At 43.2% G+C, this 16397-nt stretch overlaps 1 protein-coding gene across 1 annotated transcript; it reads left to right on the forward strand.

Moving 5' to 3' along the window:
• Positions 1 to 4440: 4440 nt before the first annotated feature.
• Positions 4441 to 14277, forward strand: C19H19orf18 (chromosome 19 C19orf18 homolog). The gene is made up of 8 exons (XM_032613306.1): positions 4441 to 4871; positions 4952 to 5056; positions 5993 to 6034; positions 8753 to 8842; positions 9736 to 9785; positions 12213 to 12253; positions 12839 to 13047; positions 14028 to 14277. The coding sequence occupies exons 1-8, from the start codon at positions 4751 to 4753 to the stop codon at positions 14144 to 14146; spliced, it is 777 nt and encodes a 258-aa protein (XP_032469197.1). The 5' UTR covers positions 4441 to 4750; the 3' UTR covers positions 14147 to 14277.
• Positions 14278 to 16397: the final 2120 nt, after the last annotated feature.

Raw genomic sequence — 16397 nt, forward strand, 5'->3', positions numbered from 1 at the left:
CCGTAGCAGGAAGAGACTATGGTGGAGCCCATCCTCAGTTACCTAGGAGACGCGGCTGGACTGCACAGCCTTCTGGGAGTTGTGGTCCGTAGGCCGGGCCCTGGCCTCCTCGGACCCGTGAGGCTCAGACTACAACTCCCAGAATGCACCGTGGCGTGCCTCCGACCAATAAGAGCACTCAGGCTGCTGGGAGACAGCGGCCTGTGCAGGCTTCTGGGAGTTGTAGTCCATGGGCTGCACTTAAGATCACCCAAAGTCGGGCTTCCCTGGTGGCGCAGTGGTTGAGAGTAAGCCTGCTGATGTGGGGCACACGGGTTAGTGCCCCGGTCCGGGAGGATCCCACATGCCGCGGAGCGGCTGGGCCCGTGAGCCATGGCCGCTGAGCCTGCGCGTCCGGAGCCTGTGCTCCGCAACGGGAGAGGCCGCAGAGGTGCGCCACCAGGGAAGCCCTATAAAAATTTTGAATCACTGTGTTGTACACCTGAAACTAATAAACTCAACTACACCTTATTTTAAAAAGAGCTTTGAGGCTTTGAAAAGAAATGAGTTGCCAAGCCATGAAAAGACATGGAGAACCATACTACTAAAGAATATATTAAGTAAGTGTTAATAAGTGAAAGGAGCCAATTTGAAAAGGCTACATACTGTATGAGTCCAACATATGACATTCTGGAAAAGGGAAAACTATGGGGATAGTGAAAATATCAGTGGTTGCCAGAGGGTTGGGGGAGGAGAGAGGGGTGAATAGGTGGAGCATAGTGGATTTTTACAGCAGGGCAACTGTGCTGTATGACATTTTATAAGATTGGATACATGTCATGATACCTTTGTCAGAACCCATAGAATGTGTAATGCCGGGAGTCAACCTCAACATAAACTAGGGACTTTGATTATGATGTGACAATGTAGGTTCATCAGCTGTAACAAATGTACCTCTCTGGTGTGGGATGTCAATCATGGAGAAGGCTGTGTGTGTGTGTGTGTGTATGAGGGGGCAGGGGGTACGTGGGAACTCTGTTGTGAACATAAAGCTACTCTAAAAAGGAAAGTCTTTTGAAAAAGCAATAGCTTTCTTGAGGTATTCACATATCATAACATTAACCTTTTTAAAGTGGTTTTTAGTATATTCACAATATTGTTCATTTGTCACAATTATCTAAGTCCAGAACATTTCATCACTCCAAAAGGAAACCCCATTAGCAATTACTCTACTCCCTATTCATTCCTCCCCCCAGCCCTTGGCAACCAGTAATCTACATTCTGTCTGTATGGATTTTCCTATTTTGGACCTTTCATATAGATGGAATGATATAATGTGGCCTTTTGTTTCTGGATCCTTTCACTTAGCATAATGTTTTCATAGTCAATCAGTGTTGTAGCATAAATCAGTACTTTTCCCCTTTTTTTGGATGAATAATATTCCATCTTGTGGATATACACTTTTTGTTTATCCATTCATCAGTTGATGGACATTTGGGTTTATAATAACTTTTTGGTTATTATAAATAACGTTATGAACACTGTTTTATGTTCTTTTACGTGATGGTCAGTCAGGTGCAGCCATAAGAGGAGACACAGGAGAGTAGCAGGAAGAAACAAAGTTTATTATACTCACAGGTCCTAGAAAGACGGAGTTACGGCATGCCACGAAGGTCCACACATGCTGCAAGCCAGGGAGCGGGCTCAGCCAAGCAGGTGGGGAGCAGAGAGTGAAGACTAGCCCACAGGCAAGTGCTTTTATTAGGGGTGTGGGTAGAATACACAGGGATAGGCATGAGGTATGTCATTGGTGCTTTTGAATGTTACTAGGTCATGTTCAGGGGAGAGCAAAGAGGAAGCCCCTCGTAGCAGGGACCAGCCTTATCACTTGATAAGCCTGGTCACCTGGGAGGGGTGCTCACAGCCTGTTTGCAGGTATGTTGAGGCAGCAGGAAAATACAAAATTTAAAATTTTACAATACAGTGAAATAGGTGAAAGGGGTAAAAAGGTACAAACATCCATTTGTAAAATAAGTCATGGGGATGTAATGTATGGCGTCACAACTGTAGTTACTAACGCTGTATTGCATATCTGAAAGTTATTAAGAAAGTCAATGTTTTTATTTGTCTTTATTTTTTATTGAAATATAGATAACTTACAATGTTGCATTAATTACTGCTGTACGGCAAGGTGACTCAGTTATACATATATATACATTCGTTTTTTATATATTCTTTTCCATTATGATTTATCACAGGATATTGAATAGAGTTCCCTGTGCTATACAGTAGGACCTTGTTGTTTATCCAGTCTCTATATAAAAGCTTACATCTGCTAGCCCCAACCTCCCATTCCATCCCTCCCCCAACCCCCTCACCCTTGGCAACCACCATGTTAAGAGTAGATCTTTTTTAAAAAAAAATATTTATTTACTTATTTATTTTTGGCTGTGTGGGGTCTTAGTTGCAGTGTGTGGGCTCTTCATTGTGGTGTGCGGGCTCTCTAGTTGTGATGCAAGGGCTTAGTTGCCCCTCGGCATGTGGGATTTAGTTCCCCAACCAGGGATCGAACCGGCGTCCCATGCATTACAAGACATTCTTAACCACTGGACCACCAGGGAAGTCCCAAGAGAGTAGATCTTAAAAGTCCTAATCACAAGAAAAATTTTGTAATTATATATGTTGTAATATGTATATGTGACAGATGTTAACTAGACTTATGATCATTTCACAATACATACAAATAGCGAATCATGTTGCACACCTGAAACTAATATAATGTTAATGTCAGTTACACAATTGAAGTTACACTTCAATAAAAAAAACTACAATACAATCCACACTGTAGTGCTCCAACATCATTAACAATATTATTTGGGGTGAATAACACTTGCCACCTGGGTTGTGGAGATGCTAAACTGACTGGGACGGCTGGACATGGCCACTGACGGCAAATTTTGGTAAAGGTGACAATGAGGAATAGTCCTATAAGACATATGACGAAGGTTGGGAACACAGTTTTGCAGCCGGACACACTACTTTGGAAGAAAGCCAAGAGAACAGGTCAGGCACCTCTGGATTTAAGGGACTCTGTTGAAAGGTTTTGGTGACATTATGAAAGATCTTATCTCTTGGCCTAATCCTCATAGCTTGACCTTGTATTCTCTACACATCTGTCAGCATTATTAACTCACAGTGGTATTCTGATGCTTGTAGGATTCATCCAGCTGGGCTGGGCGCACAGACTGTAAGAACCAAGTCTAGGAAGAGCCAGGTGTTCACAGACAGAGGATGAGGATTGGGCAAGGCAGTAGTGACCATTGGGAAGTTGATATCCCAGACCAGCCCCAAAGACAGCGGTGTCCATGGGGAGCTTGAGAGACCTAAATCCAGTCTAAAGGTCACAGTACCGAGAGGGAGCCCCAAACTAAGTTCAAAGAGACACAGCAGATGAACTCATCCAGACAGGCTTGATTGGGGGCGACTCTGAGACTGCGGGATTTAGAGAGAGAGCGTGGGGCGCTTGTTCTTACCTGGCTCATCCCCGGGCATGGCAGGATGGGAGGAAGGCAGATTGGGCTGTTGTAAGAGCAGAGCAAGAAACTTCATGGTCCACAGCGGGCGTATATCTGGAGGCCTGCCTTGTCATCTCCTGACATTCAGGAAGGACAGCTGCCCTTTGGGGCACAGCACACGAGGAACCAGCTCCTAACCCCAGGGGACTTTACAAGCCTCGAAAGGTCTCTGGTCTGTTCACTTATTCTAATTGGTAGGAGGAATGAAAACCTGTCTTCTGTATTGTGGGAACTACCAGATGGGCAAAGGGCACGTCCAGGGGACAACCTTCTTCCATGCCATCTAGTTTTCTATCCCATCTCCACATTTTCAGATGATTCATTTAATCTCCTTTAAAGAAACTTCTGGAGATGACCACTTGGGTCTAGGTTTCTGAACAGCACCCCCAGAGGCTGGAGGAGTACTGAATTGCTTTATTGCAAATATTACACTCTCCCATTTTACAACCAGAACTAACGTTCAGTGCCTACACTCTTTTTGAGCTTTGCATGGACTCCTTTACTGAGCCATCGCTGTAACCCTGTGAAGTAGGTACTAGTTCCTGTCCTGTTCTTCTGCTGAGGAAACTGAAGCTCAGAGGGGTAAGTAACTTGATCAAGCTCAAACATCTAGGAAGCCAGAGATGAGGGTTAGAATTCAGGTATTTGAACACAGAGCCCTGCTGTTTTCTCTGTTGGCTTCTTATGATGTGTCACATTGAATTATTATTTTTTTTTAAATATTTATTTATTTATTTAGCTGTGTCGGGTCTTAGTTGTGGCGTGCATGTGGGATCTAGCTCCACCACCAGGGATCGAACCTGGGCCCCCTGCACTGGAAGCACGGAGTCTTAGCCACTGGACTGCCAGGGAAGGCCTCACATGGGATTATAATTGATTTCTATCTGCCTCCTCACTAATCTGGACGTTCTCTGAGGGCAGGGACCTGTTCTTATTCACATCTGTACCCGAGAGCTTAGCATCCCTCCCAGCGCACTCACTCATTCTGTTAGGCTCACCACTGGCTGACCTGGTTCCGTGAAAGAATTCCATGTGGCAACGTGAGCTGGCTTCACACTGGTGGTTCCCAGTCAGAACGCAAACGTTCTGTAGTGAGAAGAGCTCCTTAGTTCCTCAGAGAAATATAGGACAGATGCTAGCCTACAACTAAATACTTCCTTTCACCCATACGATAACAAACTAGCAGTTTTGGAACGATGGACAAGGTTCAAAGTTCTTTTGCCATTTTATTTTTGTTTTTAATGGAATTCCCACTTCATTTGTGCTTGCCTTATGCAGGTGAGTTCAAACCAGCTGGACAAACAACACGCTTAATGGGTAGCTTCAAGCATGATTTAACTTGTTTTAGAGGAAGTAAAAAGGAGTAATTATATTTCACAGCTACTTTTCTTTTCCAGGTTATATGCAGTCACAAAGACCCACAAATGTCACCCAAAAGCCCACACTGTACGCTAAGGAATTTCAATTATCTCACGTTCAAGGAGCTTTCTCAAAACACAGAGGTGAGTCATTGTTAGTATTCGTTCAGTGAAATGAGAATGTATTCTGGGGTCCTCTTAGGTGCTATATCAATGTGTCTCTTCTTTTTTTTTTTAAGATTAAAAAATTTTTTAATTTAGTTTTGGCTACATGGGTCTTCGTTGCAGTGCGCGGGCTTCTCATTGCAGTGGCTTCTCTTGCTGCAGAGCACGGGCTCTAGGCACGTGGGCTTCAGTAGTTGCAGCACGTGGGCTCAGTAGTTGTGGCTCGCGGGCTCTAGAGTGCAGGCTCAGTGGTTGTGGTTTGCGGGCTCAGTAGCTATAGCGCACGGGCTTGGTTGCTCCACGGTATGTGGGATCTTCCAGGACCAGGGCTTGAACCTGTGTTCCCTGCATTGGCAGGCGGGTTCTTAACCACTGCACCATCAGGGAAGCCCAATGTGTCTCTTCTTGTATATTTGTTAGTAGCGTGGTCCATAAAATAATAAAACTAGATAAGCATTGCTTGGAAATTATATCCTATACTCTTCACTCTCCGTAAGCTGGGTGACAGAAGGGCTGTGACTATTGGGCCCTCCCTGGCCCCGGCTCTCCGACCTGATGAGAGCACAGCCCTCTTCAGCTCTGTGCTAAGTTTCTCCAGGTCCTCAGCTTGGGAGGAGGTTTCCCAGCTTGCGTGACTGCAAAAGCAGACCAGGACCCAAATGCAATGTGTTCTTAATGGTCCAGATTCATCAAAGGAAACACAGGATGCAAGCAGAGCACCATGCTTTTTGCAAATTAAGCCACGCATTTCTATCAATACTAGGCATTGGAATAAATTTATTGAGAACATTTACCATCTTAGCTATTTGGAAACTACGTTTTAGGCCCCCTCATCTAATACCAAGTTACATCTTATTTTCCTAAGTGCATCTTAAACCTGTCTCTTCTTTCTGATCCCCTTCAACGTCCGTATAGCTCCAGCACGTACTACACCCACGCCATTCCCAGGGCGTACTGGTAAGTCAAGGCATCTGGGAGGGTGGGTGGGATCCATGGACGTTCACGAAGCTGCTGTGCTGTGTGGCTCCAGAGGGCACCCCGCGCTGCTTGTCACTAACCTGTACAGCCCCTTTGTGCAAATTAGAAAAAGGCGTCCCCCGCCCCATGGTTGGATTAGTAATGATGTTGCTTGGGGCGGATTAGAAAATAGCACAGAGGTCAAAGCATCAGGAAATACAGGACAAAAAAACCCCACAATTAATCCATCCCTCCATCCGCCCCAAAGACGCTATTACCTTTCCTAAAGCCCAGCTATAATATTTCACTTCCCAGTTCACCACCCCCCACCCAGCACCAAAGCCCAGAAAAGGAGTTCGGGCCAAGGTGTCAGAAGGCCCACATTCTAGTCCTTACTTTGACACTAACTTGTCTTGTGAGATGGCAGTAGAGGTTCACTGAGACCTCTGCCACGCCTGAGCTTTGGGTCCCAAGTGTAGCTTCTGATACAGAGAGAGAGACAGAATTGTCTAGTCAGGTCACTGGAAGACTCCCATTTTCTCCTGTAACCTTCAACTCTTGGTTATATGGAAAGATGTCTACCTCATAATAGGGAAAATACACATTGAAAATACACTAGAATTCCAGTTTTCAGCTATCATGTTGAAAATAGGCAAAATATTTCACAACAAACTCTCCTGGCAAAGGAGTAGGGAAAGATAATCTCATATCTTGTTTGTAGGCTAGGAATGAGTACAACTTCTACAGAGCGCAACTGGCAATTCTTATAAAAAGAATGCATTCACTTTTTGACCCAGAGTGTTGAAATTTGTTTGTTTTGGGATTTGTTTTAATCAGGTATGGTAAGACATGCAGACACGGACATGATCGTCATGAAGGAAGACGTTTCTACACACGGAATCCTAGAAACAGAAGGCATGGCACAGCATGCCAGGCCATGTGGGAAAGGACCAGAGTGGGTTAGGAGGCAGGAGGAGGAGAGGGGAGAGAATGGCCCAGAGCTTCTATTGGGGGTTTTGAGGGTAGGAATGGGTGAGGTGGGGTAGGTACATGGAGGAAGCTTAGTGTTGCGTAGTTTGAATAACTTTGGTGGGCTCTGGGCTATAGGAGTGGTTCTCAGGTGTCCAGTACCTGGCCCTGGGGTGATTCAGGGCAGAGGGAGCACTGGCCTGGTGTGTGAGGGTTTGATGGTTGGTTTGAATATCAAAGACACCACAGGGGAGTCGCTTGCTGTCTCTGGGAAGTAGCCAGCCCTGAGAGGTGGAGCCTTCCCAGGATGAAGGCCCCAAATGGTAGACCATCAAGGATATAGAAAATAAGAACATAGAGTCAATATACCCCACAATTCCATTTCTGGGAATTTTATTTAAAATATGCTATTCCAGGGAATTCCCTGGCAGTCCAGTGGTTAGGACTTATTCACTGCCAGGGCCTGGGTTCAATCCCTGGTCACGGAATTAAGATCCCACAAGCCACGTGGCGTGGCAAAAAAAAAAAAAAGAAAGAAAGAAAGCTACTTCATTTCCTTAGTTCATTTACCCTCCCCTTTTACTTGGTGACTTTCACGTCTATTTTTCTCATCCCACAAATACTCCCAACATATCTACCCCAGGCTCGCTCTTAGGGGATGACCTTGTTTCCTCCATCACTGACAAAACACAAGCACTTGACAGAGTGTCTGCATCCCCTGATCCAGCACAGTTGTACCTTCTCATTTTTCCTCCTGTCTAGGCCAAGGCTGACCCCTCACCTGTGCACCAGCTAACATCCCCTCAGGCCAACTGGGGACACCCCAGGCAATTCTCTCTCCCTTTCCAGGAACATCACAGTATTTAAAAGTATCATCCCCGTTCTTATATGAACATGCTGTCGGTTTTCCCATATTAAAAAACAAAACTCGTCTCTTGATCCCTCAGCCCCCTCTGGGAGCTGCCCCCATTTCTCTTCCCTGCATGACAGCAAAACTCTTCAGGAAGTTTCCAAAACTTGCTCTCTCCAATTCCTTTCCCCTGTTCTCTCTCAAACCTGTTTCACTCATGAACGTCGATAACATCTCCTTTGACTAGGTCTCCAATGACCTTCCCATTGCCAATTCCAGCAACCAATTTTCAGGAGTCATTGTATTGAAACCGACTGTAACCCATACCCCCCCACCCCTAATATTCATTAAGAAAATCTGAAAACACAGAAAAGTTGAGAGAATCATAGAATGAACATCTGTGTAAACCACACCTAAGGTCTACAATTAAGCGTTTAATCTGCAAGCATTTTTACAGTCCAGGTTCTTTTTGTCATGTCAGGCTGACTTCACATTGAGGTATGAATCTCAAAGTATTTCTCAGCTCAGTCATTGAACCAGTGAAGGGACAGAAAGTGAGGGAAGGCCACGTTTGCAACAAGGAGTAGGCACTTCAATTTGTCAGATTTTTACAAGTGGGTTTTTTTTTTTTTTTTTAATATTTATTTATCTTATCTGTGCTGTGTCTTAGTTGCGGCACGTGGGATCTTAGTTGTGGCATGCAAACTCTTTAGCTGCAGCATTCGGGATCTATTTCCCTGACCAGGGATTGAACCTGGGCCCCCTGCATTGCGAGCATGGAGTCTTACCTACTCGACCACCGGGGAAGTCCCTACAAGTGGTTGAGTAATGTACTTAGTCAATTGCTCTTTTGTTCAGTTTGTACCAACAATAGCTCTGTTTATTTATTTTTATTTCAGATAATGGGAGAAGTGGTACACCTGAGTCTACAAAAAGCATCCAAGGTTTTGTAGCACATTCAGTGGGCCTAAATACCAACCCCAATACAGGTTTGCGGAATTAGATTCTGAATTGTCCTACAATATTCCTTTTGTAACAGCACTACACAACCTAAGACCATCTGGGCAACACTTGAGTTGCAAAACTAAGGCCACTCTCCTTTCAGCTACATCAATGGCCGGTTCTGCTGTACTGAGTCAGGGATCCAGTCTCATAAGAGAGGGCTTTGACCAAAGACAGGAAGCAGATGGAAAAAGGAATCAGAGATTGGGTGGGAATTCAAATTATATTTGTCCACACAGGCTGTACAATCTAACCTCTGTGGTTTTTTTTTTTTTTTAGTTAAGAATACTATTTTTAAGGTTATTTCTGATTTTGTCTCCCATTCTGCCAAAACAATATGATTAACAATTATATTAACTGATAGTCACACCTAAAATGAGATTTTATGAGAACTTTTTTTCCATTTTTAGCACTGATTCCTCATAGACCTGCTATTGTTCAAGTAATTACAATTGTGTGTATAGCCTTCAGTATTGCCCTGATATGTGGGATCACCATTTCCTACATGATATAGTAAGTCTATGGTGAATAACTTTTACCATCCTTAAGTAAGACATAACAAGTTAACTAGGTTATTATTTTGTGATAGTAATGATGATGATGGTGATAATTCTTATAATCCTTAAATTATTATGGTCATTATACATTTTCAGACACTGTTTTTCAGAATGTGGGCTATATTCATGTTGGGTCATGATATAAATGAAAAAATTTAAAAGAAACTGGATAAAAAGAATTTTTTAAGTAAAAATAGAAATTAATTTTTTAAAAAGCAAGCAAAGAAACAGGACAGAATACAATTTAGTAGAATAGAAAGTATTAAAGTAAATGTTGGGCTTCCCTGGTGGCTCACTGGTTAAGAATCCGCCTGCCAATGCAGGGGACACGGGTTCCAGCCCCGATCCGGGAAGATCCCACATGCCACAGAGCAACTAAACCCGTGTACCACAACTACTGAGCCTGCGCTCTAGAGCCAGTGAGCCACAACTACTGAGCCCACGCACCACAACTACTGAAGCCTGTGCACCTAGAGCCCGTGCTCTGCAACAAGAGAAGCCACCACAGTGAGAAAGCCCGTGCACCGCAACGAAGAGTATCCCCCCCTCACCCCAACTAGAGAAAGCCCACGCAGCAACGAAGAGCCAAAGTAGTCAACAACAACAACAAAAAGTAAATGCTGATTTCCAACCTTTTCAGACTCAAGATTGTGAGGTAAATCTTATCTCTTACTGTGGATCATGGTCAAAAATGTTTGAAAGCCACAGTCAGAGATGCCGTCATCCTCCCAAAATGTGGCTTTCTAGAGTGAACTTGATACTTTGGAAGGACTCTTAATAGTGCAAAGCAGAAAAGAGTGACCACTCTCTCTTTCACTAGAAACTTATTATCAATGCAATAGTAGGGGTAATAGTAGCATTTAGGGAAGACACTTCATCTTGTTCGCACAAATAAAGCTTGTGGTCAAGCTCAGGTTATGTGATCATTTTGAAATTAGTGTCAGACGAAAGCGAGCCGCACCGTGACATCATGCTACTCTGGTCAGGAACAACACATTGATTCCTATTCTAGGATTTAGTTCCAGGACTCCATTATATCCCATCAGAAACAGCTTGAGGAAGTACTGAATTATTTACTCTATCAGAATTAAGTGTGTACATGGGAAATGTATTGCCATGTACGGGATATTTTTTAAGGTAGCCGTTTTAGGACCACTTGGAGTATGTCAAATGAAGGCAAAATTAAAGGTAAAATTGAAGAAATTTTGCTAAGGAGAGAGTGTCCCCAGTATTTGGTGGTGGGTTATCTATGACTCAATTTATGTAACTAGAATTTCGGTTTATTTCATTACTCTAGACAAAGATGTTAACATATGAAGATTTCTAAAGTAACTCACTACAACGTATCCTCCTGGAATTTCAGTGTCCAATTAAATTACTGAGCTAATGTCAACATTTACAGCTTTTACATTTGTGTTGCCCCCAGTGGCATTTTAGAACCTGAGGCAAAAGGAAAAATATGTGCCCCAAAGTACATGTTTGTTTTTTTTTTTTTTTTTTTTTTTTTTTGCGGTATGCGAGCCTTCTCACTGCTGTGGCCTCTCCCGTTGCGGAGCACAGGCTCCGGACGCGCAGGCCCAGCGGCCATGGCTCGCGGGCCCAGCCACTCCGCAGCACGCGGGATCCTCCCGGACCGGGGCACGAACCTGCGTTCCCTGCATCGGCAGGCGGACTCTCAACCACTGCGCCACCAGGGAAGCCCAAAGTACATGTTTTTACATAAGTCTTAGTGGTTAATTTTTTCCAGAAGTAGATTTTTGAAAATATATTGGTGAGTTTGATTTCACTTAAACCAGGAAAGTAAAGTTATAATAAATTTTGTTTCTGGTAAAGATAAAGTATTTAAACTTAAAATAATGCTGTGAGTTATGATACAGCACTTTTCAATTTTTAAAATATATTTCAGGGGCTTCCCTGGTGGCGCAGTGGTTGAGAGTCCGCCTGCCAATGCAGGGGACACGGGTTCGTGCCCCGGTCCGGGAAGATCCCACATGCCGTGGAGCGGCTGGGCCCGTGAGCCATGGCCGCTGAGCCTGTGCATCCGGAGCCTGTGCTCTGCAATGGGAGAGGCCACAACAGTGAGAGGCCCAAGTACCGCAAAAAAAAAAAATATATATATATATATATATATATATATATATTTCAACTACTTTAATGTTTTGGAAAAGAAGAACCGTAAAATAATACATAAAGACATGTATATAGGGACTCACATTTTCCCTTTTGACTCAGTCTCCCATATCGTTCATCACAGCACTAATGGATCCTGTCTTTAAAATTTTGATATTTTGTTTATCATGGATTTTTCCTATTCATTTCTTTTTCTCTTTTTTTTTTTGGCCATACCATAAGGTTTGCAGGATCTTAATTCCCCGACCAGGGATTGAACCTGGGCCCTAGGCAGTGGAAGCACTGAGTCCTAACCACTGGACCGCCAGGAAATCCCCTCATTTCAATTTTTTACAATATTAAGTCAAAATATTTATCCCCATTACTGAGTTTTTTGGCACCCCCTTAAACTGTGCACCTAAAGCGACCACCTCACTCTCCTCACCCAAAATCTGGTCCTGTTCCAGCTTCCTGATTATCTGTAACAGTGTTTACAATCAGGCCATTTCTTCCTGCTACAGAGCATGATTCTGGAATGTTCCCCCTACACCCCTTCCTCCATCACAGCCCCTTAGAACACAAATAAGCTAACCCTAAAATGGTTTGTTATTACATGAGTCAAACACAATTAGGAAGGTAAGTATGTTAGGAAAAAGTAGAACACTCTATTACCCATTTTCACTTCACACAGAAATACCTGTTCAATGATCCACTTCCAAGTTTGGGCCTAGGGTGGGGTGAGCGAGGCACTCACCTCAGTGCAAAACTTAAGGGGGTTCAGCAGTCAAGAAACTCAGTAGTCAAGAAAAATAATAATTTATTGCAATATTTTTAAGTCTAAATTAATGCCCTCAAAAATCCATGATGAACAAAATATCAACATTTTAAATACATGATCAGTGATGATGTCGGGCCAAAGCATATTGGAGACTAAGCGAAAGGAAAAATCAGCGGTACCTATGCTACCTTTATTTAAAATGTTGACATTATGTTCCTCATGGATTTGTTGGCATTAACTTTTCTTTTGTAAAATATTGCATTAAGATGTTATTGAACTTGATCATGGAGGTTTGTGCCCAGCCCGAGTGCCCCATTCCTGTCACCTGGCTCCAAATCACTCGCCCCTTTTCTGCGTGTCAGCCCCAATCTGAGTTCTATAACTCTATAGAACTATAGAATTCTATAATTCTAATTATATTTCTATAATTAATTTAGTTCTATAATTATTTGGGTTTAAGTCTATTTCTGCTTCCTCCCCCATGTACTAGTGACCCCTTTGCCGTCAGAAAGTCACAAGATTAAGACAGGATGATTTAGTGGGAAAATTGTGCTTTTAAATTTACCTATTTTGTCCTCCAGTCGACTGGTACAGGCTGAGGAAAAACAACAACTTGCATCACTCTATAAAAATGTCAAGATACCATTATTAGGAGATGAAGAGGAGGGCTCTGAGGATGAGGGCCAGGATGAGTCCACGCACCTCCTTCCAGAGAGTGAGAAGGAACTGGAAAAGTTCATTCATTCAGGTAGAAGGTCAACCAGCTTATCTTGTCGGATCCAAAATCCAAGGGAAGCTGAGCTGACAATGATGGTTGGGTTTTCCATGGCAAAGCTAATGAATATTTACAGCGCCACACGCAGGAATGAGCCATTCGCATCAAATTACACAGAGAGGCAAACAGCTGTGTGGTTGTTTGATTCCTTTTGCAAGGCAATTCCAAGGACTGAAAAGATAGTTCAGGAAACAAGACTTTTCCTGGACTCAACATTTCCCTTAGACATACTTATCCATGTCGTGTTGTTGCCGAGTTTTGACCACAGACAGGCAGATGCCCTCCTGCGCTGTCTGCCTCAGTTTGATGTGGAAATGGGATGCAGGCCCGCCAAACAGAGGTTACTAACCCCAGGTCAGAGACGCCCCAGTGAGAATTGCCCACTACCCCTGCAAATCCTTGTGAGGATAGAACAACATATATGCTCACAGAAACCTAATTTTGTAGAAGTTCTGAGATTCTTCAGTACTTGCTTAAAAAAATTTCTAGAGCAAAACGATGTAGATTGCAGTGTCTGATTCAATACTGTTAAGCATGCACTGCATGGATCTCCTCTCTAACCACCCCAGAGACAGTCAGAGAGAGGCTGAGAGGCCAAGAGTAGAAGAGATAATTGATGCTTACTGAGGCAGACCGCACTTGTACTCTTAGAAAATATTTTTTAATGTCTTTTCATTGCATTGAATTATAACTTTTCTAAATGTTTAAAAATTGTAGTATAGTTTATTTACAATATTATACATGTTTAAAACTGGATATTTATAAAGCTTGAATACAGAAAGTGGGAAAATAATTTCGAAATGCAATTTTCACCATCCTTATCAGACAAATAACATTCATGAAAGCCTGAAAATTCCATTGTTTGTTCCTTTATTTTTCCATACACTTCCTCACCACTTTTGTCTCTAATTCCTGATTTATTAGTATCTAAATAATGTTATGTCTACTTTTAGTCATTAGATCAAAAAGAAGAAAACGTATGGAAAAGAAGAGATTGAACACAGAGCAAAAGTTGGTAAAGGAAGTGGAAATAAGGGATGCTATACACACCGCAAATCCGGGGCGTCCGTGAAAAGAAATGAAAGAGAGGCAGGACATGCTAGCCAGTGTGGAGGAAACAGTGACAGATGACAGAATGTGAGCATGACTTGCTCCTGGAGAACCTTGTGCAAGAGCACTTTAAAGGAAGAACACCAGACGTAAAAACAGGAAATAAACTCATATGATATAGCAACCTTGCTTCCTAGTTCTTAGAGTTTATGAATAAATACAACGTAATTGGAAAAGGAAAAAATCCAACTTCGTGAGTGTGAAAGAGAAATTGTCAGGATTTTCTTTTCTCACTCCTAACCAGTAGTTTCTTCGGGTAAGTCTCTCAGACCAGGGGAGGAAACCACTTTCATGAAACAAAGCTTCCCCAGTGACATTATCTGTTAATTCCAGTAGCTCGCTTCCATTTTACGTATAACAAGACTGAGAATGTCAAAATGAATATGACAGCAGACAGTAACCTTTGTTTTTAGGGATCTGGGACCTGGTGCAGGAAATAGGTCTGCAGGCCAAGAGCTATAACGCATTGCCAGATGTACTGAGTGCTGTAAACTGGGAGTCACCGAGAGCTGTGGAAACACAAAAGGGGCAGGATTTAATCTGAGCGGTGCTATTGGTGTGGAAAACAGTCTGATGGTTCCTCGAAAAGGTAAACATAGAGTCACTACCTGACCCGGCAATTCCACTCCTGGGTATATATCCAAAAGAATTGAAAATATATGTACCTGCGTACAAGAGAAACCCTCACACAAATGTTCATAGCAGCATTATTCATAAGAGCAAAAAGGTGGAAACACCGCATATGTCCATCAACCGGTAAACAAATTAACAAGATGTGGTCTCTCCATAGAGTGCGATGTTATTAAGCAAGGAGAAAGATAGAAGTACTGGCACATGGTACAAGATAGATGATCCTTGAAAACATTATGCTAAGTAAAAGCGGTTAGACACAAGAGGTCCACACATCGTATGATTCCATTTGTACAAAATACCTACAATAGGCAAATCCATAGAGGGTCAAAGTAGATAAGTGGTTCTAGGTGCCGGAGGAGGGGAGAAAAGGGAAAGATGGTTGGTGGGTAGGAGGATTCTCTTGGGGGCAATGAAAATGTTGAAAAAAAAGATCAGTGTAACTTGAGGAGGCTGGTACCGAACCCAAGTTCAGCTGCTCACCACTCAAAAGACCAATACTCAAGGGCTTCCCTGGTGGCGCAGTGGTTGAGAATCTGCCTGCCAATGCAGGGGACACGGGTTCGAGCCCTGGTCTGGGAGGATCCCACGTGCCGCGGAGCAACTAGGCCCGTGAGCCACGACTACTGAGCCTGCGCGTCTGGAGTCTGTGCTCCGCAACAAGAGAGGCCGCGACAGTGAGAGGCCCGTGCACCGCGATGAAGAGTGGCCCCCGCTCGCCACAACTAGAGAAAGCCCTCGCACAGAAACGAAGACCCAACACAGCCAAAAATAAATAAATAAATTTATAAAAAAAAAAAAAAAAAAAAAGACCAATACTCAAGAGACAAGTGTTATACTTGATTTACAACATTGTTTTAATTCCTGCTGTACAGCAAAGTGACTCAGTTATACATATATATACACACTCTTTTTCTCGCTTTCTTTTTTTTTTTGGCCGCACCTTGCAGGATCTTAGTTTGCCGACCATGGATTGAACCTGGGCTACCGCAGCAAAAGCGCTGAATCCTAACCACTGGACTGCCAGGGAAATCCCTGGACTGCTTTTTATCAAGTATCAAGCACGTGAGAAGAGCATGAATCTTCTCAGGCAGATGTGTCTTAGCAAGAATCACTGAGGCAGGCAGAGTTCTAAGATGACCCCAAGACTCCTGCCCTCTGGTGTACACAGCTGTGTAGTTCCCTTCTCTTGAGTGTGGGTCTTTGAATATGACAGATGTCACTCTTGTGATTATGCAAAAGTGATGGGATTGTCGCTCTCTTAATTGTTACATTAAGCCACCTGTCCAAGTCTTCAGGGACTGGCTCCATGCAGGGAAAGACATTTACTAATCAACCCAGTGTGAAGGCTTCAGGCTTTCTCAGTTTTTTTCCAGACATGCATCTTCCCTGGTGTGTGTGTGTGTGTGTGTGTGTGTGTGTGTGTGTGTGTTTCACCAGTTCTACCATATACAGTATGCTGCATTTATTTTTATTTTTTTAAAGTAGGATTAAAAGCCTTTTAGTATTTTTTTTTAATTAATTAATTTTTGGCTGCATTGGGTCTTCGCTGCTGCGTGCGGGCCCTCTCCAGTTGAGGCTAG

Source organism: Phocoena sinus, chromosome 19 (assembly GCF_008692025.1).
Source record: "Phocoena sinus isolate mPhoSin1 chromosome 19, mPhoSin1.pri, whole genome shotgun sequence".
Lineage (NCBI taxonomy): Eukaryota > Metazoa > Chordata > Mammalia > Artiodactyla > Phocoenidae > Phocoena > Phocoena sinus.

Bases quoted from the DNA above. Each gene is read 5' to 3' on its own strand.
- C19H19orf18 (XM_032613306.1), top strand. From the start codon at position 4,751: ATGGACAAGGTTCAAAGTTCTTTTGCCATTTTATTTTTGTTTTTAATG. The intron at 6,035-8,752 runs GTAAGTCAAGGC...TTTTTATTTCAG, and splicing joins GCCATTCCCAGGGCGTACTG to ATAATGGGAGAAGTGGTACA. The intron at 8,843-9,735 runs GTTTGCGGAATT...CTGCCAATGCAG, and splicing joins AAATACCAACCCCAATACAG to GGGACACGGGTTCCAGCCCC.